The sequence below is a fragment of the Gopherus evgoodei genome, chromosome 6 (genome assembly GCF_007399415.2).
Source record: "Gopherus evgoodei ecotype Sinaloan lineage chromosome 6, rGopEvg1_v1.p, whole genome shotgun sequence".
Taxonomy (NCBI): domain Eukaryota; kingdom Metazoa; phylum Chordata; order Testudines; family Testudinidae; genus Gopherus; species Gopherus evgoodei.
The window spans coordinates 101,777,788-101,804,051 of record NC_044327.1 but is presented as its reverse complement, the minus strand read 5'-3'; the positions used below and the strand labels follow the sequence as shown (position 1 = coordinate 101,804,051).

At 45.4% G+C, this 26,264-nt stretch overlaps 1 protein-coding gene across 1 annotated transcript; it reads right to left on the bottom strand.

Annotated features, from left to right (window-relative positions):
- Nucleotides 1-16,272: 16,272 nt before the first annotated feature.
- MCIDAS (multiciliate differentiation and DNA synthesis associated cell cycle protein) lies at nucleotides 16,273-23,934 on the bottom strand. The gene is made up of 6 exons (XM_030566522.1): nucleotides 23,628-23,934; nucleotides 23,269-23,354; nucleotides 18,983-19,055; nucleotides 18,377-18,585; nucleotides 17,912-18,022; nucleotides 16,273-17,622 (listed from the first exon to the last, which is right to left on the bottom strand). Exons 1-6 carry the CDS (start codon nucleotides 23,827-23,829, stop codon nucleotides 17,170-17,172), a joined length of 1,134 nt encoding a protein of 377 aa, XP_030422382.1. The 5' UTR covers nucleotides 23,830-23,934; the 3' UTR covers nucleotides 16,273-17,169.
- Between the last annotated feature and the right edge of the window lie 2,330 nt (nucleotides 23,935-26,264).

Genomic DNA, 26,264 nt, shown 5'->3' with positions numbered 1-26,264 from the left:
AGGCAGCGCAAAACCATTTCACCCCACAAGGAGGCAGGCTCTCAGCCTCAGTTGAGACTATTTCTTATGAATGGCAGTTGGAGCATTAAGATGCAGCACAATGCTTCCTAGCTCATCAGTCCCACTTCACAGGCCAGGGAGGGGAACAAGGCCATTGCCTGGTCTTATCCACCCACCCCTTTTTGGAGACTTATACCTCAGGGGAGCACTGGAGCAAGAAGCCCCTCTGCTCCCCAGAATACAGCAACTTCTACTGGGTTTGATCTTGCTCCCATACCATTTAAATCAGTGATGCAGGTTCAGCTCATTGTGAGCAGCCTTTGTATAGCTCTACAAGAGCAAAGAGCCTTTATCCTTCCCCTGTCCAGCTGCTCAGAGGCCCCTCATGATGCAGCATGAGAAGCAGACATTTTTAGTGTCAAATTTACAGTTCATTAATGTTTTTACCATATAGTGTTCTGCAGCTTTTAAAATATACTAAAATCTTGATGCAACAGAATCCAGTCTAGACTGTAAAAGCAAGCAACCTATTGACTTGTTTTAACTCATTTATTCATGGTTGTTCCCTCTCCCCATTTTGGAGGGGGGGAATAGTTCCTTTGATACAGCTGGTTTATAAGAAGACTTCTCCTCCCACTCACTTCTATTTTCTGCTCTACATATTCCCTTTAATCTCCAGTGAAGCTAAACTGAAATGCCAGTGAAGTTCAAGAGGAGGATACTGTCTGCTTTGCCCTTGTGACCTCCCATATAATTTATTTTTCCTGAAAGTGTGACAGACAGGGGTACATTGTTCACAAATAAAGCTATTTCATATATTTTACCCCAACAGTTGCATGTTCTATAATGCTGCACAAAAGCAACTGCAGCCATTATCAATTCCTCTGCTTAGTCATTTTAATAATGCTGTTAAAGAACAAAATTAAAGTGTCCTAGGAATTGTTTCCCAGTAGTAGGTAGGTTACATCAGACAAACAAATATACTGCATAGAGTAAAGAAAAAAATATCCCTTTTCAAAAATATTCTGTCAATTAAAAGAAAAGTAATATGTTCTGTTTTTCTAAATGCTTTTTTAATTATTAGTAGTATCTTTTTGAACATGAACTAACAAGAAGAACCAGTTTGGAATACAATACCACAGGAATCTGAAAAAAATCAGGGAATCTAGGCAAATAAGATTTGTGAATAGAAGGGTAAATATGAATAAACTTTGCAGAAATAATTTTTAAATTGATTTTTGACTCGGTGTCTCATATGCAGATCCAGTTGAAACATGTCTAGAATTCTCCAAAGCTATTTGTTTGGCCACCCGCTACAAAGTACACAATTTTATATACAATCTGATTCCCTCCCTGCCTTCTCTCATTCTCTCTCTTTCACACACACACACGTGCACACACACACGCACACATGCCCCAAACTCTTACACCAGCTAAATGAAGGAGAGTTAAAGCCCAGGGGGCAACCAGGAATATGTCCAGAACTGCTGTGTGTATTGATGGAGGGGTTAAGAGGAAGTCTGATCTTGTGGTTAAGGGATTGGACGGGACTTAGGGCATGTCTGTATTAAGCGCTGGATCAATGGACAGCGATCGATCCAGCAGGGGTCAATTTATAAATCTACCACTGAGTGCTCTCCCATTGACTCCAGTACTCCACCGGAGCGAGAAGCATAGGCAGAGTTGATGGGAGAGTGTCAGCCATCAACTTACCACAGTAAAGACACCACGGTAAGTAGATTTAAGTATGTTGACTTCAGCTACGTTATTCACGTAGCTGAAGTTGTGTAACTTAGATCAATTTCCCCTCCACCTTCCCAGTGTAGACCAGACCTTGGAATTTCTGGGTACCGTTCCTAGTTTTGTCACTGACCTTCGGCGAGTCACTTCACCCCTCTGTGCCTCTGTTTCACATCTGTATAATGGGTATAGTGTTGCTTCCTTGCTAGTCATGTCTATTTACTGTCAAATAGCTTCAGATTGTCCTCTACAATGTGCGTGCACAGTGCCTAGCACAATGGTCCATAATTTTGGTTTATTGAGTTAAAGTGCCCCGTGGTGCCTCATGCCCTTCCAGAATGTGGAGAGTGGCTAAAGTTAAACCACTGAAATCCAGGAAATACTAAGTTAAGGTACACACCACCCATACAACACAGCCTTAATTCTGCACCCCTGATAATAGTTAAGTAAGGGTGGTGCAAAGGTAAACAAACTGCAAAGTTAAGTGATGGATTCTATATCTCTTGATGGCTTCAGATGAAGACTGGATGCCTTTCTGGAAGGTATGCTTTAGTCAAACACAAATTATGAGGCTCAGACCAGGGTTAATGGATGAAATGCTATGGCTTGTGTGATATAGGAAGTCAGTCAGACTAGATGATTTAATTCTCTCTTCTGGCCTTAAAATCTATGTATCTATAGTAAGTAGACATGAGGAAGCATTAAAAGAACATGCTGTTGTTTGTGTTATGTTCCATAGATTGGAATTTCAGCATTTATCTGCATTTACTACATCTGCATTGACAGTGCTAGATGTAACTATAACTGAAAAGTAGAAGGATTGTGATCTGTCATGTGGCTGTGATATGAAGAGAGGTGCAAGTGTACCCTAAGAGCAAGCCTCATTTCAGTGCTGAATGTTGTAGGTTGTACCAGTAGAGGTGCACAAAGGATTGTCAGCAGTCTGGTGGCATATATGGCATTGGCCTCCAGGCCTTAATAAGAGGTAAGTAAAGGCAGTATCTTAAAAGGAATCCTCTGGAGAAGGGTGAAGGAGTGGTAACAGTTAGCAAATCTGGGATGGTTTGTGTAGAGTAGGCTCAGTGTTTGAGTGTAGGCCAGGTGTAGGTAGCTCCTGTTTGCTATACCTGACCTAAACCCAAGCTCTTCTTTAGCAAAGAGAAGGTGTTAGATTTTGTCCTACAGTGCTCATGTGCTCTGTTGCCAGAGTGTAGCATCTTTGCTGGATGAGTGCTGATCTGTGTGTTACTGGTATGCTGAGGCATTGCTCAAAGAGAGCAGAGTTATCATTGGGTCATGGGAATGCCACATACCTTAACTTTATATTTCCTGGATCCCAGAGGTTTACGTTCAACCATTCTCCACATTTTGGAAGGGCATGAGGCAATCTTAATTCTGCATTAACAAAGTTTGGGGACATTTAATTTCCTTGTTTAAAAAAAATCTTAACTGGTTGAAACTATAGTAAATAACAGAATTATCAGACACTTAGATTAACATGATTTGTTGGGGAAGAGTCAACATGGCTTTTGTAAGGAAACTCATACATCACGAATCTATTAGAATTCTTTGAGGGGGTCAACAAAAATTTGGACAAGGGTCATGAAATGTATATAGTGCACTTGGACTTTCACAAAGCCTTTGACAATGTACTTCACCAAAGGCTCTTGTGCAAAGTAAGCTGTCATGGGATAAGAGGGAAGGTTCTCTCATGGATCAGTAACTGGTTAAAAGACAGAAAACAAAGAGTAGGAATAAGTGGTCAGTTTTCAGAAAGGAGAGAAGTAAACAGTGGTGTTCCCCAGGAATCTTTACTGAAACCAGTGCTGTTCAACATATTCATAAATGATCTGGAAAGAGGGGTAAACAGGGAGATGGCAAAATTCAGAGGTGGTACAAAATTACTCAAAATAGTTAAGTCCAAAACAGACAGTGAAGAGCTACAGAGGGATCTCAGAAAACTGGATGACTGGGCAACAAAATGACAGATGAAATTCAATGTTGATAAATGCAAAGTAATGCACACTGGAAAACATAATCCCAACTATACATATAAAATGATGGGGTCTAAATTAGCTGTTACCACTCAAGAAAGAGATCTTGGAGTCATTGTGGATAGCTCTCTGACAACAACTTCTCAATGTGCAGCAGCAGTCAAAAAAGCTAACAGAATGTCAGGAACCATTAGGAAAGAAATAGCTATTAAGACAGAAAATATCATACTGCCACTATGTGAATCCATGGTACACCCATATCTTGAATACTGCATGCAGTTCTAATCATCCCATCTCTCTCTCTCTCTCTCTCTCTCTCTCTCTCTCTCTCTCTATATATATATATATATATATATATTAGAATTGGAAAACATAGAAAGAAGGGCAACAAAAATGAGTAAGGGTATGAAACAGTTTCCATATGAGACGAGGTTAAAAAGACTGGACTTTTCATCTTGGAAAAGAGATGACTAAGAGGAGATGTGATAGAAGTCTATAAAATCGTGACTGGTGTGGAGAAAGTGAATAAGTGTTATTTACTCTTTCCTATAAGAACTAGCTGTCACCTAATGAAATTAATAGACAGCATGTTTAAATCAAACAAAAGAAAGTACTTCGTATAATGCACAGTCAATCTGCGGAACTCATTGCCAAGGGATGTTGTGAAGGCCAAAACTATAATGTGGTTCATAAAAGAATTAGGTAAGTTCATGGAGGATAGGTCCATCAATGGCTATTATCCAAGATAATAATGGAGGCACTCCCATGCTTGAGGTGTCCTTAGCCTCCAATTGCCAGAAGCTGGGAGTGGATGACAGGGGCTGGATCACTCCGTGATTGTTGGTTCTCTTCATTCCTTCTGAAGCACCTGGCACTGGCCACTGTCAGAAGACAAGTTACTGGGTTAGCTGGACCATTGGTATCACAGTCCAGCCCTTCCATTGCATCTGGGTCACTGACAATGATTAGCCTGAACACAGAATATACTGGGTGTATGTGAGGCCCTTCACTGCCACCGCATCATCTCCTCAGTGCGCTTTTCTCCACCTCTCCAGCACAGCCCAGTTCTCCCTCCTCTCCATGGAGAGACAGGCATTGGCATGGGACCCACAGATTGAGGAGTTAGAGGGCACAGGAACAGTGCAGTGACAAGCATGGAGTGAGTGCGGATATTTCAGGGGGGCAGACATTGAGAGACATGAGGGATCTTGGGGGGAAAGAGATAAAGCCGCCCCAATATCCCCCACTGTGCAATTCTGCCTCCATGCCTGCTTTCCACCTCATTCTTCACAGCATTGTTCCAACACTCCCTCATATTGTCCTTCACTGCTTCAACCCCACCATTTTCCCTTCAGCTCTCCAGATTTCCCCCCCTCCCTGAGCCCTGGCACTTCTCCAACTCCTCCAATATTCCCTCTATCTTGGCCATTGCTCTGACTACCCCCAACATCCCCATTTCTTCAAGTCCTCCACCACCACATGCCCACAGCTCCACCCTCTTTCTTGCCATTCCATGCCTCTACTAAGCCTAGACTGGATGTGGAAAGGTGGCAGGTCTTTGAGGAGTACATGTGGCAGCTGGAGGTAGAAAGGGACAGGAGAGTGGAGATGCAGAATCCCTCCCCATAATCTGGACCTAATATATGGGGAAGGGGCTCTATACATCCATAGGAGCAGAAGAGGCTCAGAGAGATGTGAAGTGGCCTCTGTATCTCAATGTGATGTTCTCAGTTGAATGAGACCACCCCATTTAGATGAATATAGCCTGAAACAACAGCTCTAAGAGGTGTGAACTGCTCCATTCGTCTCAATGGATTTTTTTCCTACCTCCTCCCACAGGCAGAGACCACCAAATCCTCTTTCACACTCGGGGGAGGCCTCTGCCATCCCCAAGGGTAGGGGTTGCAGCTGCTCCATTCCTCCCCTTCCTTCTTAGTGTGAAGCTTGAGCCCCTCTTGCCTTTCCCCAGAGAGATGGGACTTCGAATGGGAGGCATCTCACACCACTAGCTGGCCAGGACAACAGGATCAGGGGTGTGGAAGAGTCAGCAGCTTCAAACAGGAAGAAAGATTGCCAGGGCCGCCCAGAGGGGGGGCAAGTGGGACAATTTTCCCCAGGCCCCGGGCCCGACAGGAACCCCCATGAGAGTTTTTTGGGGCCCCTGGAGCAGGGTCCTTCACTCGCTCTGGGAGCCCCGGAAAACTGTCACGGGGCCCGGGCCGCCAGAGCGTCTTCCGCTCCAGGTCTTTGGTGGCAATTCAGCGGCGGGGGGGGGGTCCTTCCACTCCGGGACTCACCGCTGAAGTGCCCCAAAGACCCACAGTGGGGGGGTCCTTCTGCCCCAGGACCCGCTGCTGAAGTGCCGGGTCTTCGGCAGCAATTCGGCAGCGGGAGCCCCCCAGCCACCAAAGACCCCAGGCTCCCTGAATCCTCTGGTGGCTCTGAAGATTGTGGGGCTGACAGGCCCCTCACCCCGAAGCCTCCCAATTTCCCCTGCCACCCTCCTCCATGTTCCTCCCTCCCAGACCCCGATTCCTCCAAAGCTTCCTAATCTCCTTCTCTGCCTGCTGTCCTAAACACCGCACACACTCCTTCTCTCTCCCCTTAATATCCTCCCCATCCCCATTTATCCCCCTCTGCTTAATCCCATTCCTTTCTCTCCCATTCCTCCAGCCCCTAATCCCCCTCTCCTCCCTGCCCCAACCTTCACATCCCTTGCAATGACTTCAACACCCTCCCCACAATCTCTACTGCTATAACCCCCCACATTCCTTAGCTCTGCCCCCAAAAAGTTGTAAGAATCTGAAAATGTTCTATGACTTCCTGATAGGAGGTCTGTGTATCAGGAAATCCTTGATCAAATTACCCAGACTTGCTTCCCTTTGATCACATTCAGTTCCATTGCTCGGGAAACATGATAATATTATCCTAACTACTTATTAGTCTTTCATCTTACCTCTGGTTATTCAGTGCTAATTTCCTTGAAAATACATCTCAAATAAATCTGCCTGTGGGTTTTAGAGCACTTTAAATATCATTCTTAAACCAGAAATTTGGATCTCAGGGCAAAGCTTCTACAAGGAGCCCCTGTAAGATGCAAGGAATGTGCACAACACACATTTTCTGAAAACTGCTCATGGGCTCAACCTCACAGTGCCTGGGTGTAGTGCATGTTTACTGACCACAGCCTGTCACCTTGAGCCACCCCATTATTATGACAAAAGACTGCCGGGAAACCCTCTTGCCTAAACAGCACCCTAGTCTTGGATATAAATATGCATTTCACTATTTTAGGCATGTCTGTTTAGCACATGCTGACCTGGAGTTCTAAAATTTATCTAATCTTTTTCAATATTGCTTCTCCAAAGGGACAAGGGTGCTAGACACTAGCTGAGATAAATCCTGAGAAACTGAAGTCTGTTTGGGGAGGATCAGGCCAGTTCGATCCCCAGGTTTGTGAAAAAAGTTCAGAGAACAAATTATTTTTAAAATAGTGTTCAGAGAGCTGTCTCTCAGGACCCTATTATTCCATGACCCCAAATCTGGTTCATTAGCACTACCCAACATCCCCAGGAGGCACAGCAGATTCAAGACAATCTGAGAGAGCATATGGTTTTTAGATTGGTCCACCTCTACAAAAGAAGCTATGCTCCGCCTTAACTGTAGCAGAGCTGGTGCTCCTTTATAATCCCTCATGGAATCTATATCCATGGCAAACATACAAATGTACAAGTTTCCCTCCACTTTAAGTGGACATGCCAGGATTCTTATTACTAGAAATAAATTATTTAAAGTAAAATGTTTAGATAGTGACCTTTATATAATCATTCTATAGTCTAATAAACTCAAGTACATGTGATCTCCTGTATGCTGTGTACAAGTTCCCAGGAAACATGCATACTATATGCATGTTGTGTCCTTCAGTTCCTGGAAGAGTAGGAAGACTTCATTCTCATGTGAATGTAGATAATAAATGTTTAAAGTTAGGCTCTGAAAAGTAACTTTCTAAATTATATCATCTAGCTAGATAAATGTGTGTGTATTAATTGCTAGGCCTGCAAATTCTCTCCGTGATTGGAAAGTCAAACTGAGTTTTTCTGACTTGTGTCTCATCACCAGTAATAAAGATTCTGCAGGTCAAACTCTGCTTTCGGTTACTTCTTTGCAGTCCCATTGCCTTCAGATCCTGCCTCTATTTCCATTTGGCTACTCCACTGCCTTTGGACTGTGCCTTCAAGTCACCAGGAAAAAAGGCAAGATCATCTCTGGCAAAATGCATCTGTTCTTGCTTTAAAGAGACTTACACAGAGGAAAGTTTCCTATACACTCTAGGTAGTAAAGGCTCACACCATTGCAGTGACAGCTTCCTGGACTGAGAGAGAGATTGAGAAAGAGAGTCAGCTTCGAAACTTCCAAACGCTGTTATTTAAAGCAAGTGATTTCTAATTACAACTGCATTGCCCATGCCAATCCCTACTAAACAATCCTGATTCTTTACTAAAATAGCTCAAGCCATGTGAATAAACTTGAGGACATTTACTAATTCTGATTTCCCTACTGTTTTGTTGCAAAGTATAAAGTAAATATTGAAAATAAATAGTCATTAGCTATAAGAGTTTGAACAGGTGTTAGCCTTCAAGTCTCCCTTGCACCTATTTCTAGTACACCTATGAAACACTTCTGCCAAAGCAAACTATTACCTCTTTTGACCTCACTAGCTTTAGCTTTTTGTCAAGAATTACAATGCAAAATGTAAATAACGGCCACTGACCAGCAGTAAGTCAATGTTTAGAAAAGATGAAGAGGGCTGCTGCTGTCATATTAAACTGTCTGTAAAATGTTTGTTTTTCTCCACTGTTAGAGCTATGTGCGATTTTACTTCATAAAAATGTTCAGGAAAACAAGGGGGTGGGGGGAAACTCAGCAAAATTCCATTTCTCTACAGTCACATTAAAGAGAAGAGCCAAAACCAACAACGGCTGCTTTACACAGAACAACTCACTGGGCTGTATACTGGCCTCCATATGCATGCATCAAGGCCACCGTAGGGCCTAATTGTCAAAATGTAGGGCCTTACAGCAAACCAGATAATTTGAGGTTGGGGAAGGATAATATTTTTAAATAGAAAGAAACCTCTTACTAGTAGAAAAAATAGTTACAGTAGAACCTCAGTTACAAACAACAGAGTTACAAACTGACTGGCCAATCACACACCTCATTTAGAATCAGAAGTACACAATCAGGCAGCAAAGACCGAAAAAAAGCAAATACTGTACACTACCGTGTTAAACGTAAACTAGTAAAAAAAAGGAAAGTTAAAAAAAAAAGATTTGACAAGGTAAGGAAACTGTTTCTGTGCTTGTTTCATTTAAATTAAGATGGTTAAAGGCAGCATTTTTCTTCTGCATATTCAATTTTCAAAGCCATATTAAGTCAATGTTCAGTTGTAAACTTTTGAAAGAATAACCATAACATTTAGTCCAGCGTTACGAATATTTCAGAGTTACCAACAGCCTCCATTCTCACACTGGTGTAACTCTGAGATTCTATGATATATGAATTGGAAAATGTTGGATAATAATGGTAAACCTAAATACTGCCATACGGCTGAATGAAATTTAAAAAAACCACCTTGTTTTTCTATTTGAGACAAAGACTCATATGTAACAACTAATTAGATTACTTAAACTGAAGGTGCTTCCTCTTTGTGAGGCTATAAATGTATCCTGGGAGAGAAAACTACAACCCCAAAAGCCAATATGTCACTAGTTCAAGATAAATTTATTACTGCATATAAAGGAAGCATCCACAAGTTGTTATTATGCCATAATGTTGTACCCCTCACCTAACCACATCCTCTCAATTCCCCTGCTTGTCCTGGCACCTTGAGGGAGGCTTAGGCCCCTGACCCAACACACACACACCTACTAAGAGTAAGTCCTTTTTGGCCAAATCCTGAGATCCAGTCTCAGTTTTCACTTAGGCTCATAAGAACGGCCATATTGGGTCAGACCCAGGGCCGGTGCAAGGAAGTTTTACGCCCTAGGCAAAACTTCCACCTTGCGCCACCCTCCCACCCAGCTAACCCCACCCACCGCCCCCCCCCGTGGCAGCTAACCATGCCCACCCACCCCTCCGACCTGAGGAGCCCCCCCTGTGGCAGCTAACCCCATCCACTGTGGCAGCTAACCCACCCCCCCAACCAGGGAGCCCCCCCTCACAGCAGCTACTCCCCCTTGCAAGCTCCCCGCCTCCATGGCAGCTAACCTGGCCTGGGGACCTCCCTCCATGGTAGCTAACCCCGTCCCCCTCCATGGCAGCTAACCCCGCCCTCCGCGGCAGCTAACCCCCCCTGGGGAGCCCTCCCCCCGCAGAAGCTAACACTTCCCAGGGAGCCCCCTCGCCCCTGCGGAAGCTAACACTGACCCCTTCGCGGCAGCTAACCCCGCTTGGGGAGCCCTCCCCAGCTCTCCTCCACTGAGCACGCTGGCGCGGCTGTAATTCTTCTCCCCTCCCAGGCTTGCAGCGCTGATTGGAGGAGACTTAGAGCGATGGCTGTGTGCTCAGCAGAGTAGGCAGAGTGGAGGTGATCTGGGGCGGGGAGTGGTTTCCCTGTGTGCCCCCCCTCCCCCATTACTGCGGGCGGCCCTCCTCGTGCCCCACCCCACCCCAGATCACCTCCACTCCACCTCCTCGCCTGAGCAGGCTTTTAGGCACCCTCAACCACTAGATGCCCTAGGCAGCGCCTAGTTTGCCTAAGTGATTGCATCGGCCCTGGTCAGACCAAAGGGCCATCATGCTCAGTATCCTGTTCTCTGACAGTGGCCAATGCCGGGTGCCCCAGAGGGAATGAACACAACAGCCTATCATCAAGTGATCCATGACCTATCACCCAATCCCAGCCTCTGGCAAACAGAACCTAGGGATACCATTCCTGCCCATCTTGGCTAACAGCCATTGATGGACCTATCCTCCATAAATCTATCTAGCTCCCTTTTGAACCCCGTTATAATATTGGCCTTCACAACACCCTCTGGCAAGGAGTTCCAGAGGTTGACAGTGTGTTGCATGAAAAAATACTTTCTTGTGTTTGTTTTAAACCTACTACCTATTAGTATCATTTGGTGGTCCCTTGTTCTTGTATTATGAGAAGGAGTAAATAACCCTTCCCTATTTACTTTCTCTATACCACTCATGATTTTATAGACCTCTATCATATTCCCCCTTAGTCGCCTCTTTTCCAAGCTGAAAAGTCCCAGTCTTATTAATCTTTCCTCATATGGAATCTGTTCTACACCACTAATCATTTTTGTTGCCCTTCTGAACCTTTTCCAATTCCAATATATCTTTTTTGAGATGGAGTGATAACATCTGCATGCAGTATTCAAGGTACCATGGATTCATATAGAGGCAATATGATATTTTTTGTCTTATTATCTATTCCTTTCTTGAGGATTCCCAACATTCTGTTTGCTTTTTTGACTGCAGCTGCACATTGAGTAGATGATTTCAGAGAACTATCCACAATGACTCCAAGATCTCTTTCTTGAGTGGTAACAACTAATGTAAACCCCATCATTGTATATGTATAGTTAGGATTATGTTTTCCAATGTGCATTACTTTGCATTTATCAATGTTAAATTTCATCTGCCATTTTGTTGCCTAGTCACCCAGTTTTATGAGATTCTTTTGTAGCTCTTCACAGTCTGCCTGGGACTTAATTGTCTTCAGTAGTTTTGTATCATCTGCATATTTTGCCACCTCATTATTTACCCCTTTTTCCAGATCGTTTATGAATATGTACTGGGCCCAGTACAGATCTCTGAGGGACACCACTATTTACCTCTCCCTATTCTGAAAACTGACCATTTATTCCTACCCTTTATTTCCTGTTTTTTAACCAGTTACCGATTCATGAGAGAACCTTCCCTCTTATCCCATGACTGCTTATTTTGCTTAAGAGGCTTTGGTGAGGGACCTTATCAAAGCCTTTCTGAACATCTAAATACAGTATATCCACTGGATCTCCTTTGTCCACATGCTTGTTGACTCCCTCAAAGAATTCTAGTAGATTGGTGAGGCATGATTTCCCTTTAAAAAACCATGTTGACTGTCCCCAACAAATTATGTTCATCTATGTGTCTGACAATTTTGTTCTTTACGATAGTTTCAACCAATTTGCCCACTACAGGGATGTTCAATTTAATTATATTATGGTCACTATTACCAAGTGGTCTAGCTATATTCACCTCTTGGACCTGATCCTGTGCTCCACTTAGGATTAAAACAAGAACTGCCTCTCCTCTTGTGAATTCCAGGACTAGCTGCTCCAAGAAGCAGTCATTTAAGGTGTCAAGAAACTTTCTCAGCATCCCTTCCTGAGATGATATGTTCCTAATCAATATGGGGATAGTTGAAATCCCCCGTTATTATTACTGAGTTTTGTATTTTAATAGCCTCTCTAATCTCCCTGAGCATTTCAGAGTCACTAACACCGTCCTGGTCAGGTGGTCTGTAATATAGCCCTACTGCTATATTCTTATTTTTCAAGCATGGAATTACTATCTACAGAGATTCTATAGTACAATTTAGTTCATTTAAGATTTTTACTTCATTTGATTCTACACTTTCTTTCACATATAGTGCCACTCAGATCCTCAAAGGTATTTTGATATTTCAGTGAAAATTAGGAGCCTAAATACCTTCGAGAATTTGGGCTTTAGGCCTGGTCTACATTACAAAGTTAGGTTGACATAAGCCGCTTTGTGTTGACTTAGTTGTGCATGTGTCTACACTTAAATTTGTCTGCCACTCGTGTAAGTGCTTCATTACAGCAACACATTATCACAGCCTTGCAGCATTGAGCCATAGTTGATGTACTGAGGTTGACACAGCCTGAGTGTAGACACTGTGCTACTTGTCTCAATCCTCACAGCCCTCCAGCAGCTGTCTCACAATGCCCAACACTGACTACTCTGGTCATAGTTGTGAACTCGACTGCCCAGGGTCGTCGAGACCAGATGATTCCCCTCTCCTTTAATACCCTGCTGGTTTTTGAAATTCCTTTTCCTGATTGTCCAGCATGGGAAGCACAGCTATCAGCTCTCCATTGTTGAGTACAACTGTCAGCTGACCACCCCAGCTACACGCTCCAGACATGTTTCACCTTGGTGTAGACAGGAGATCTTGGATCTCCTGAGCCTGTGTGGAGAAGGGACTGTGCAAGCACAGCTATGGAGCAGCCATAAAAACACAGATGTCTATAAGTAGATTGCAAGGGTGATGCAGGAGAAGGGATACAACCAGGACCAGCAGAATTGCCTCATGAAAGCATATAGAAGGCCAGGTAGTCCAACAATTGATCTGGTGCCAAGCTACAGACCTGCCCTTTCTACAAAGATCTGCCTGGCATACTTTTTGAGACCCCACCACCACTCTGCACACCATCATGGATTTCTCCAAAGAGCCCAAACCACAGGCCCTTGGCGTGAACAGTGAGAACCAGGAGATGGAGGAAGAGAACGGAGGACATATGACTGGAGGGGGATTCAGATATGCTATGAGCCAGGACCTCTTTGAGATTCCACGGCAGTCCAGTCAGTCCCAACAAGTAAGACTGATGCAGGGGAAGGAACCTTGGGTAAGTGTGTAATTGTTGTTCCCATACTCTCCCTTGCCAATGGAGCCCCTGCCCATCTGCAAATCTTAAGTAGCTCTGAGCTGCTCTTTCTTCTCCCATTTCATCAATGGGTGACAACAGTGAGCTCCCAATTCTGTGGGCCTTCAGGCTACTGGGCTGATGCTATCATTTTCAGTGTAGCACAAAATGAAGAATCCAAACAAAGGAGTGGAGCATTTCACTCTAGGTTTACTCCTCCAGGCTGATGTAAATTCACTTGATATTTCAGGTGAATAAACAGGGCAATTTTAAAGGAAAAAAGTGAAAAATCCACATTGACATGCAAAATGAAATTGACATCCAAATGCAAAAGTAGGACAAGATACTCTTTTGCTCAAACAACAAAAATAAAATGAAAAAGATGAAGCTACTTCCCGGATGCATTCATAATAAACTTCTGAAAGAGAGGTACCCTATTTAAAGCTCACTGAGAAAGAAATAACACCTAACAAAGTCCTAACACACATTACAGAAGTTCAAAAATCCCTCTGCAGCCACCAGCAACCAGATGGTTGGTTAATTTAAAAAGGAAAGTAGACACATCTACTTCTCAGTGACTCTTGATGCAACTCTCAGGGGCATTATGGACTAGATCCTACCCTGTGCGCCAGCACAGCCCAAAGGCCAATCTGCTTGGACACAGGAGGATTCCCAACATATATAGGTACCCTTTATGATGTAGGCTCAATGTAGTGACTTCTCAACCACCCTCACCAGGTGCTGGTGGGTTGGCTCCCTGATGTCTGAATAATCACGGGCTGCCAGAATGGGCATGGAGGGCTGCTGGCAGCTGGTGTAGGTGAGAATTGCTAGGGACTGGCCCAGTTCCTGGCTAATCCTTGTATGGGAGCAGAGGGCAGAAAGGTGGCTTTAAGGTTCCTTTGCAAACACATACCCCTGTAGATTTGTATCAAGTGACCCTCAGCCACAGCAAAGAACCAGGGCCTGATGATGCTACTGTCATAATCTTAGTGGGAATCTGGCTTAATCTAATTAATCACAAAGACCTGGAGCCACCAGAAGGACAAAATGGAAAAATGATTCAGAGAGCTGGGGAATTTTTCCATTAGACAGACAGCATGCCTGATCCCAAATAGAAAAAGTAATAGATTGAGCCCAAAACAGAGGAGCTGACAAAAAGGAGTTGAGTCCCTGCCTTTTCTTCTAGTATTTCCAGTTGAAGACCTACACTTCTACTTTTAAACCTGTATGAGAAGACAGTGTCACAGTGCACTATATCAGAATGGTAGGAGCAGGTGGAAATAAAGTCAAGGAAGAAAAGACCGTTGAATTCAAAATATTGACAATGCTTAAAAGACCTGCATATCTGCTGAGCCACCCCATCACATTTGGACTGGTTTGATGGAAACTCTGTAACAAGTATTAAAAAAACAAAGTAAGTAAGTAAAAGAATATTGATATCTCTGGGCTAATTCAAAAGAGCAGTAAACATCACTAGCTTGTAGTCTGGGGAGCTGATTATTATATTATTGTGTCTTATTTATAGAACTAAATGCTTTTCATTTGGACCTTCTTATATTTTAGGAATAAATATTGAGTATGAAATTATGTATTTACCTGGTAGCTTTGTGTTTATTTTAATACAAACTTGGAGGGAGGAGGTGCAATTTGGTGTGTTTTATCAGTGTATTCCCTACTGAACTATGGTAACAGTGATGTCTAAACACACTGAAAACAGATGTAGCAGATTCTGCCTCTGCTGCCCAAAGCAGAGCCATTACTGTTCCCAGGCATTTCAGTTCGGATGGCAAAGTGCTTCCTTTGAGGAGGGAACCAGATTGGAATTGTCAGGGCCGGCTCTAGCCATTTCATCGCCCCAAGCACAGCGGCACGCCACGGGGGCCGCTGGCCAGTCCCACGACTCCGGTGGACCTGCCGCAGGCGTGCCTGCGGATGCTCCACCGAAGCCACAGGACCAGCGGACCCTCCGAAGAGATGCCTGCGGGAGGTCCACCGAAGCCACCTGCCACCCTCCTGGGAACTGGCAGAGCGTCCCCCGCGGCATGCCGCCCCAAGCACGCGCTTGGCATGCTGGGGCCTGGAGCCGGCCCTCGGAATTGTGCCAGTGCTGAGCCCTCATAATTCTAGAGGTGCCTGGAAAAAATCACAGTGTCCAAAATGTGATTAACCGTCCTCGGGTCACATTTGGAATTCATTTGCATTAAATGCAGGAGACCACATCTACTCTAATTTTTAGGACAACAGTGTGGTTTGCAAAGACCACAGGTCTCTGGTGGATGCAAGATAGCTCCTTTACTAAGCAGCCTGCCGCTCAGATCAGATGAAGCATTGCTCACAGGAAACTGTACTGTCTGCAAGTCCATCTTCATCATCATGCTATGTATTTATAAAGTTCTATTGGTGTGCATGGCCCTGTGCAACAGGCAGATACTGTAACCTTAACTGAGAAGTCCCTGACTTCGAGCCTTTAAAATCTCAGCTAAGCCATGCTGGGCAGGGACCAGTGGATGTGCAAAGGAGTCCCGGACTTCATTCTCTTATGTACCATAGAAATGGAAACTTCTTATATGACATATTAATTACAATGTTATTCGGTTCACAAGCTAACCACACAGCTTGGAACAGGTAGCTGCAATTTAAATGTATCAGTTTAACCTTTGAAATTGCTATTTGCACTTCTCTTTCCCAGACAGAATTCTATTGCTTGTTAACAGGCAGTGTCTCTTTTTCCTAAGGCTGCCTGCTTTATCAGAACAAGTTCCAGTAAGAAATATATTCTTCTTCTACTGTTATTGAACACACTGTTATTTTTGCACAAACCCAAGTAAACGAACATGCCTGATGCAAAACAGTTTACTTGAAATTATTTTTTAAAATCCATTATAATTTAATGTACAAAACCATTTAGTGCTCACAGTAGCTGTAAAAATACATTTACAATTGTATACAAGTCAATCAGTGTCTAAATGTGATCTTGTAAACTTCCTGGATTTAAAATTCCAGTAATAATAAAGTGTAGTATGCTTAATATACTTCAGATAGTGTGTGCATTTCCAAAGATGCTATATATAATCACTATTTTATAACCTCACATTCGTTCTAGCAAAATTGCTGTGAGAGAAACCATGCAACATATTTTTCAAAGATATCTCAACAACGGTAATATTACCGATAATAAATAATTATTGTCTGTGAAGGGACACTAACAATTTGAAAGTCACATTTCTGTCTGAAAATGTTCTACTGGCTCTAGTTACAATACCCACGATCACTATAACGGAAGGAAGTTGCTGAGGCAATTTTTTTCCGTTCGTTTGGGGTGTATATTTGACTAGTGTGTACAGTCAGTTTTGTTGTTTCCCCTGTGTAGTTAGTTAGTTGCTGAAAAGACCCTCGCAAACATCAACAGGGGAGCAGAGAACCCCTCATTCACATTTTAATTAATTTTTTAAAAGTTTCAAGGCACACACACTCTTTACAGAGATTTTAAAAAATCCAAATGGACACTGTCCCTTTAAGTATCTCTCAAAACCTGCTAAGAAGTTGGAAGGGTCACAACAATGGCTTAAAAAAAAACCCCACAACTGTATTGTGGTAAATGTATCTTTTCCTTTTAAAAAAATCGCTTCCAGTTTCTGCTACAGACCACGTCCTGTAAGTGGAAGTCACCTTGGGGGGCTAGGGTAGGCGGAACAGTGCTAAGTTCCAGTGCAGGCAGTGCGAAATTTTCATTGGAGACCTTGGCCAGTGTAGTTAGCTGATCGTTTCCTGGCTCAGCTGGGAACCCATCTAAACTTGTAGCCCCCGGTGGCTGTCCTAATAGTGAAAGCATTTCCTTGGGGGAAAGCTAGTGTCCGGATCGTGCAGTGATCTGTGATGGAGGTCCTGAAAGACACGCCTTCCTCCAGCTCGCTGTTACTGAGATCCACCGAGCTGCGATTGCTGCAAGTCTGCAGTCCGCTGAACGCCCCGTACATATTAATAGCCCGGCTCTGGCTGTCCGGGGCGCGTGTTGCCTCCGCCTGCAGCCGAGGGCGCTTCGCCTCTCGGTTCTCATCAATAGTCTGCAGCGCCGCGTTACAAGTGTCTGATATTTCCCTCAGGATTTCATCCACTTCTGCGCAGTCCTCCCGCCTGGCCGCGTACAGCTGCTCCAGGCTTCTCTTAGCTGAGCTCCTGGGAAGGAAAGCATCGGCCCCCTCCTTGGACTGGTGGATCATCAGTTTCTGTAGGTGAAACAAAATGCAACTGGCTGCTTAAAACCGATCGCCGTGGCTCCCACTGGGCGCATCGCGTGGGCCGGGGAGTTGCAATATACACGGGTGGGAGCTTAGCTTTGGCTCCGGCTCCGCGTTTTTGGCCTAAGGGCGCCCCCTGGAGGTCTCCGGGCTGCAAGCCTCGTGCAGTGAAAGGAATCGCTGGCCTGCCCTGTATCCCATTATCGCTCACTTTTATACCATGAGGATGGTGAGTAATGCTTTGGAAAAGAAACCTGGAGGAAACCGGAGCACTTACATCGAGCACACAGGCCAGCTGCTTCGCCTGGCTGGCTAGCTCCTTCAGCTGCACGTTTCTTTCCTTCAGGGAAGTGATCTCTTCCTGCTTTTGGGTTAATGTCACGTGCAGCTGTTGAACGACAAGGTATGAGTTTGAAATCAAACATTTCCTCTACCGTAGAAAGTCAGGTTACAGCTCACACGTGTGCACAGGCGCTGTAGTGTGCACACACCGTACGCAAACCGATTTAGGCTCTTTACCTTTGCAAACAATATTGATCAGTAACCCAAGGACCGTTCAGAAAACGACTTTGTCCAGCAAAGCTAGCAAGTGAGGCGCAATATGTGACACTTGCAATTACTCAACTATCGAGCCAGGACCAGTTAGTTTGGAAGGAATAAAAAAAAGTAGACAACCCCGTCTGAGTAATCTCTGCAATACCTGATCAGGATGCTTTTAGGAGCATTCGTTCTACCTTCATACCTGATTATTTTCCACCAGTGCATCCCCTAACGCTTTCTGGTTTTGGTCTGCCACATCTTTCCAGTACTGTTCCGCGGAGTTTTGCAAGTTCGTGTGCGGAAGAGGATTGTTTTGTGACCGTTGAATACAAGGGCTAAAGGCTGATCCGTTGCCGAGAGGGAACGTGAAATCCGCAGTGTCCAGTGGAGGTGGCATTAAGGAGGATGGGTCTATGGAGGAAATCACAAGAGTGAGATCATGTCTCTTTACGCGGAAAAATCGTAAATATCTGAACTGGTGTTTAATTCAGTCGTGTAAGTCTGGAACGCTACTGACGTACCACAGCGTTGGTATGTACCAAACACACAGATTTCGTTTGCATCTCCTTGGGGTTGGACAATATTTTACAAAATCAATATGTCGGTGCAAACTTTTCTTAACGAATGCTACATTGGCGCATTCAATTATGTAATGTCCAATGACTAAACTGATAGCAAATTAAACTGGTACCCAAAAAGACAAAAGCACGAGAGGGGACCAAAATGCAGTGTATGAAGCTAGGGGACCAAAGGCAGCCGCTGCTCTGTATGAATAATGGTGTTAACATACAATAAGAAAAGTACTTGCCACATATAAAACTATCGACAGCATCTCTGAACTCCTGGAAGTCGAACTCGGGTTCAGGTTGCAAGCAGTGGCTCTGAAACATGTAAAGGAAACATACAAGTTAATCAGCGCATTCAGATTCGTCAATCAAATCTGCCCACACACTAATGACGGGTCTCCAGCGCTGCTTCAGTTTGCTTGTCAGTGTGCACACACTCACATACCTGGAACTCTAGTCCCCAAGCTGGACACTGGAAAGGGCAAGCTTGCACTGCCATGGTCAGTGTAAAAGCTGATGCGCAGCACTTTGTGTCTCTACCAGTATAAAAGTAAATGTGGCAGGTGACTAGTAATAGAAGAAAAGAGCAATCTCTGATCCGTTAACCATGATGGCACGCGTTAGGCTGCAGCCTGCCTGCCCTGGGGGCCCCATATAGGGTGCTTATTCTATTCTCATTGGTTAGCAACACGAGCCAACCATATTCGTCCAGCCTGCGCATTCCTCCAGCGTAGGTGAACGATTAACCTGAGCAGTCCTGCTACAACAGCATTTCTCCCACACCTCGCCCTCAGATACTGTGCGCCTAGGCAGGTGTCTTTTCACAGAGAACCTCTTGCCTTCTTACGGATCGCTTTATTCCTGCACAGTTCTTCTCCTCTCTTCCAATCTCTTTCTTTCTCTCGATTTTGGATGGATGGAAGAAAACACACTTTCTTGTGCACCCATATAGCATTCTGAATGAACAGTACATCTGTGATCGTGGTCAGAAGCACGGTGTGAACAAAGAGCATCCTGGGTAATAACAATCCTTTAAAATATGAATTTAGCTCGTGCGCAGTTGCACGCAGGTATTGACTACACCGAGGGGAAAGAAATTTGAGCAAAAAAAATGTGCACAGTTATCTTTTTTAAATTTCTTCTTGCTACATTCTGTCATCTATTTGTCTGCTCCACTACACAACAAAAAGATCTAGACACAACAAACGCCCCACTTGTGTTCTCTGGCATCCTCCCTCGCAGATTCAGCTGGTACTGCAGAGGACACAGCTAGCTGTATATGTGTCTTTCATATATACATTTCCCGTTTCTATTTCAGATCTTATGTATTCATCTTTTAAACATGCAGCAGCCAGACTCCTAGCTAAGACAAAGCAACCAGGAGATACCACTCTGCTCTCATTCTCAGATTTGGATCCAGGTAAAGGTCCACATCCTAATCTTTCAAGGCCTGAATGGGGTTGGGTCTAGCTATCTTTGAAACCATCTCCCTTTCCATCACCCATCAACTGTGATCAACGGGGATGCTGCTATTAATGAAGCTCAGAGCCTAGCTTTATTGGTCTGGATACCAAAATCATTGGATGTATCATAAATACATAGTGTCAAGTATCAAGAGGGTAGCCGTGTTAGTCTGGATCTGTAAAAGCAGCAAAGAATCCTGTGGCACCTTATAGACTAACAGACGTTTTGGAGCATGAGCTTTCGTGGGTGAATACCCACTTCCTCAGATGCAGCAAAGAATCCTGTGGCACCTTATAGACTAACAGACGTTTTGGAGCATGAGCTTTCGTGGGTGAATACCCACTTCCTCAGATGCATCTGAGGAAGTGGGTATTCACCCACGAAAGCTCATGCTCCAAAACGTCTGTTAGTCTATAAGGTGCCACAGGATTCTTTGCTGCTTTTACATAAATACATAGAAAAACATGACCTAGGGACACGACTCTTGTGGTAGGAGACCCTCCTTAGAAATGGAGATCAGGACGAAAGCAATATATGTCACTTTTAAGGTGCAGTGCAAAAGTATCTCTCTTTCAGCAAGCCTTGCCCCAACAATGACGGCTGCAAAATAGCCCCGTTCATGCAAGAGACACAATAAAGAATAACCTCACTCAAGACAACAACATAAGGAGGGAGAGATCTTGGGCAGAAATTTTGCCCGTTTTACAGATGGGGAAATTGAAGCTCAATAAGGGTAAGTGACCTGCAAAGAGATGTCTGTCACAGTTGGGAACGATAGATTAGAACTCAGCTTACTTGACTCCTAGTGGTCTTGTACTATACCTACAGCTCCGCTCACCCTCTCAGTGAGCATGCACTGCTATCAATAACCCCTTTCCCTACATTGGTACCAGAGTTATCTTTTTCTGATCTCCCACACTTTTGGAGTGAACCCCAGTAATTTTATCTTCATTTCAATCTCCCAAAATGGGATGTTTTGACAAGTAAAGGGGCAAAGTGCTATTCAGCTAAATGCCTATTCACATAGGCTCTGTAATTCAGCTCAGCTTGAAAAAAGAGCATGCTGCAAAACTTTTCAAATGGTGTAGCTAATGCAGGGAGCTTTGAAACAGTAGTGTAGGATTTTTCATTCATTTTATTAGTGGTTAGTAGATAGAGCACTGGACTGGGACTCAGGAGACCTAGGTTCTATTCCTTGCTTTGCTATTGGCCTGCTGAGTGACCTTGGGCAAGTCATTTCCCTGCCCTGCGCCTCAGTTTCCCCATCTGTAAAATGGGGACATCCTTTGTAACACACTTCGAGCTCTACTGATGAAAAGTCTCCTAGAAGAGCTAGCTATAATATATTATTGCAATAGCATCCAGAGGCCCCAATCACAATCAAATCCCCATTGTGTTAGGAGTAGTACAAACACTGCAAGAGACACATCCTCCCCCTGCCCTCCCCACAGGACAATCATGTGAGGAAAGAGATGGTGGCATAAATTAGCAGGGCTAAATGGCTTGGAATAAACAATAGAGAACAGAGGTCCCTACTAGTCCTCCACCTACCCCATCTGTGGATTGCTTCCAAAATGCTAGGCCGTATTTATTCTGATTTACACATTTCTTATCCCATTTCAGGAAGAGTCTCAGCCTCAGGAGTGACTGATTTCTGACCCTTTTGAAACTCAAGGTGGTGCATTTCTGTTAGAACAGGAGTTCTCAAACTGTGGGTCATGACCCCATTTTAATAGGGTTGCCCAGGCTGGTGTTGGTCCTGGGCCCCAGCAAGTCTGAAGCCCAAGCCCCACTGCCCAGGGCTGAAGCCCAAGCCCAAGCTCCACCACCCAGGGCTAAGGTCACATGCCTCCCACCCAGAGCAGGAGCCCTTGGGCTTCAGTTTTGCACACACCCCCATGGCAGCAGGGCTCAGGCGGGCTCCGTCTTCAGGCCCCCCTCCTGGGTTGTAGTAATTTTTGTTGTCAGAAGGGGGTCCCCATGCAATGAAGTTTGAGAACTTTTGCTTTAGAGGTTTCTGCTTTACTCGCTGGAGGGCCTGTATGGGCCAGATCCAAAGCTCACTGATGTCATTCTGATTGCAACAGGCTTTGGCGTATGCTCCATATTAGCACCAGGATGAGTAAGAAAGAGACCAATGTCTGTCTTTAGTACCTAGCTGTTTCCAGAACACAGGCACTGAGTGCCCCCTTCGCCAATTCCCGCACTGGGTCCTCCGTCTTCGCCATACAGCCTAGAGTTGCTAGTCGTCCCTAAATCAACCCATCTGCCAACGAGAGAGGGTGGGACAGATGGGAGAGCACGAGGATGAAGCTGAGCCAACACTCAGCTTGAAGCCGGCGGCATTCTGTGAAGGGGTGGAACCACCAACACCTGTTCCGAGCTGGAACCAGGGGGAAGATGGTCCTGTCTGACTCTGGATTTGCAAAGCGAAGGTCGCTTGGTCCCTGTTTGCTTGTCCATAGGCTCGCCTTGCTATACGCGCAGAGCCTGCTGTTCGGGGCATGAGTGACCTGTAGGTGATATTTCCAAACAAAATGCACAGCGAGCTCATTAATCAGCCCCCCTCCCTTTGCAGCAGCCAGGGAAGCAAGGGCGCTTTGGGAGGATGGCTACGTCTTAACCCTTATGAACTGCCCCAGAAGTCAGCAGGAGACTTGCCAAAGGGAGCTCTATAAAAGGGTAAGCACTTCAATACATGCAGAGACTCATCCACCGCTTGCACTGATAGCTACCAGAATGCTTTATCTTTTCTAAGCTGAAGTTTACAAACCCCACCCATCACTATTTCTGAACGGATTGGATATAGCAAGTAGCCACCCTAGCTACCTGCCCGTTCATTTGAAGGCTGGTTAACCGCAGCTTGCCTAAGAAGAGTGAGGAAGGAGGTAAGAGAAGCGGCTCAAACGTGCGTGGAAATGCCTCCTCCTCCTTTGCGAACGCCCGTGCGCCGAATGAAGTTGAGGAACAAGTGTATCTGAATTAAACTGGGGGATACTCAGAGGCTGCCTCGTGGGGGAGGGTGTCCGGGGAGGCCAGGGGGTGTCAATTCGGACTCAGTTACCTGCGGGGCAGCTGCAGCACTAGAAGGCTCCTGCTGAAAGACCGAGGTGCAGTCTGCTAAATCTTGCCAGTCGATAGTGGTAAGTGCTGGGGGGAAGAGAAACAGACATTTACAACAATGCTCGTTGTAGGTGACAAGTGCTGGGGGGGAGGGAAGAGAGAGAGAAACAGACATTTACAACAAATGTTCGTTGGAGGCGACAGGTGCAGAGGAGCGCAGCAGCTCCTTTGACACTCCCTTTCGGCTCTTGCTCTGGTCCTTGCCCAGAAGAGGCTAGGCACAAGCCCGGGGACTCCTGCTTTCTCACAAAGCGGGGAAGGGGGTTCGACCAGTTGGAATTCGCATTCACCACAACTCACCTAGCTCTACAGTGTCGGGAGGCTGCTCACTGTAAACCGTCACTGGAGTGGGGCTGGCAAAGCTCTTCCGCGGCGCGGGACAGTCTCCCAAACGCACCTTCCTCTCGAGCTTGGCGGGCTTCTTGCCTAGCCGGCTGCACAGATCTCGCACCCTGTTGGGACAGATGCTGTCGAAGGCTTTCCTGCCGCTGCGGTTCTGCATGGTGCAAGCTGGATCCGGGGCCTTAGCTTAGCTCTGGCTTTTGGGGCCCCGCGGCTCTCGCCGCCCGCAGCTCTCTCCGCCCCGCTCTCTGCAGGGAAACTCGTCCAGCACCCTGCCCAGAGGCTGCACATGGCCGTTACGGGGCTGGTTTTGACACCGTTGGAGGGGCCCCGACCGGTCTCCAGGGCAGCGGGTCCAGGGGGAGCGGAGAGGGGGGCTGAATGGAGAGCGGGGGCGGGGCTGGCTGCAGAGTGAGCGCCAGAGGTGGCGCCTTCGCCTTGGCACAATCTGCGCCCTGCAGAGGCGCTAACAGTCAACCTGGCAACAGGGCATCGCCTGGGTCGCGCAGCAGCAGCAGCATTGCGCCCTTGCAGCGCACATTGGCGCCGGCACAGGGCCGTATCCAGCGGGCTTACGCCCAGCCCCGAACCAGAATCTGTTCCGCTGGACTCGCTGGCTCCAGCGTGCCAGGGATCTGACGGGGCGCAGCAAAGAGCTGGGGAGTGACAGGCTAAGGGCTCACACAGCACGGTGATGGGCGAGAGAAGAACTTACCTGAGCCATGGCTAGAGACCTCCCCATGCAGGACACCATCATGCAATAAGTGCGGTTATTAAAACATGGCTCTGACAAAAAGGAGGGGAAATATGTAACTCCTCCAGAATTATTGACATCAGAGGTGAAACCGCGTTAGTTCATCCAAATTATCCTTCTACCAAAGCAGGATACCTCCCTTTATTACATTGTCTAGAGCGTGGTCCAGAGGAATTTTAAATCCAAGGCCCCTTGTCTTTATTCTTTGCATTATCCCGCTCATCTAGATTGTATCCACCTGTCTGTTTTTTTCTGGTCTGCAGAGTGCTGTGTACAGACATGCTTGGGTGTGAGTGCTACAGATAATCACCAGTGTCTGGAAAAAGACGATGTTTTCTGAAGCACAAACTTCAGCAATACCCCCGAGCGGGACACAATCCTGTGTACAAAGAGATCAACACAGCTAGCTGTAATGACCGATAGGCATATGATGTCTTTTAAAATGCACAACTTGGACCTGCAAGCAGGTGGCTCACACTTTAAAGAGAAGACAGGTAGCAACTGTGTTTGTACAGGGCCTAGCACAAAGGGGTTCTGGTCCATGACAGAGATTCCTACACCATATGATAATATAAATAAATAATAATAATGAATAACTAATACCCTCCACAATGACCTATAAAATAGGAGAGGACCCTAGCAAAAAGCAGGCAGTGAGGTTTTTCAAACCATGTTACTTTTGGTTTACTATACATTACAGTGGGAAATAAATGCAAACAAGCATGTTTGGGTGTGTCAATATACATTTAAAAATGACCGTGACACATTTAAATGCATTGCACTCGCTACACAGGTGATCTTTCTAGTCTCCTAACATTACAAGTGCATCAGGTAAGGGTGCCTAAAGAGACTGAAACATTTGGATCCCTCCTGGAAGCATTTTAGGTCCTTATCTAAGACTGTATCTGCAGGATTGCATTTCCAAAATCAAGCTATAGGTTTGACTTTGCTTGGCCCTGTTTTTGTCCATTTATGCCTTAGTACATTTATTACTTTTTAGGGCCAGGACTGATCAAAAACTTTTTAAAAACTAGGTTGATAGCAGAATAAAGGAGACACAATGATGTCTACAGTGCAACGTAAGCCCAGGGTTAGTGGGACATGAGTCAGCTGACCATGGGTTACAGACCCCAGAGCTTGAGCATCCATATTGATTGTTAATCCTAAATTAAGATTTTCCTGACCCCAGGGCTCTGTTATGCACACTGTAGCACAAAGACTTGAGTCAAACCAGCCACAACACAGACTCCTTTGTGCAATGTGGCCACTCTAGTGCTTTGACTGTGGTGCACTGTGGGAAAACTTGACTGTTCACGCTGCAGGTTTCCAGGAGTTTGAACAGCCCACCAAGGAGTCATTTTGGTCTGCTGTACTCCCAGCTACTGAAGCCAGTGACATGGAGGAGGTGCCTTTTCAAGAATTTCTTTTGCTTGTGCAGTGCTTTTACTCCTGTGTCAGGAAATTGGTAGAGCTTCCAAGAGTGCTGATGGATATTTCTGTGGCGTTTTCTGAGCCACCTAAGGCACCTGACAGAGCTTATAATGGCGCTGGAGGAGGAGAATAGAGTCATAACAGACTTGAACTGGCTAATGCTGCTTATGACACTTAGTATAGCTGCTGATGCCCCTGCCCCAGCTCAGGTAGACTGGTGCTTCTGACGCAGGGCCACGTCACGCAGACCTGGGATGACCAACAGTGGAACTTTTTCATGAAGAAAGCTACATTTCTGGAGCTTTGTGATCTGCATGTCCCAACACTCCAGTGTAAAGATACATGTGCCTTGCCTGTCCTGAAGCAGGTTGCTGTTGCTGCCTAAAAGCTGGCTACCCTAGACTGTTACA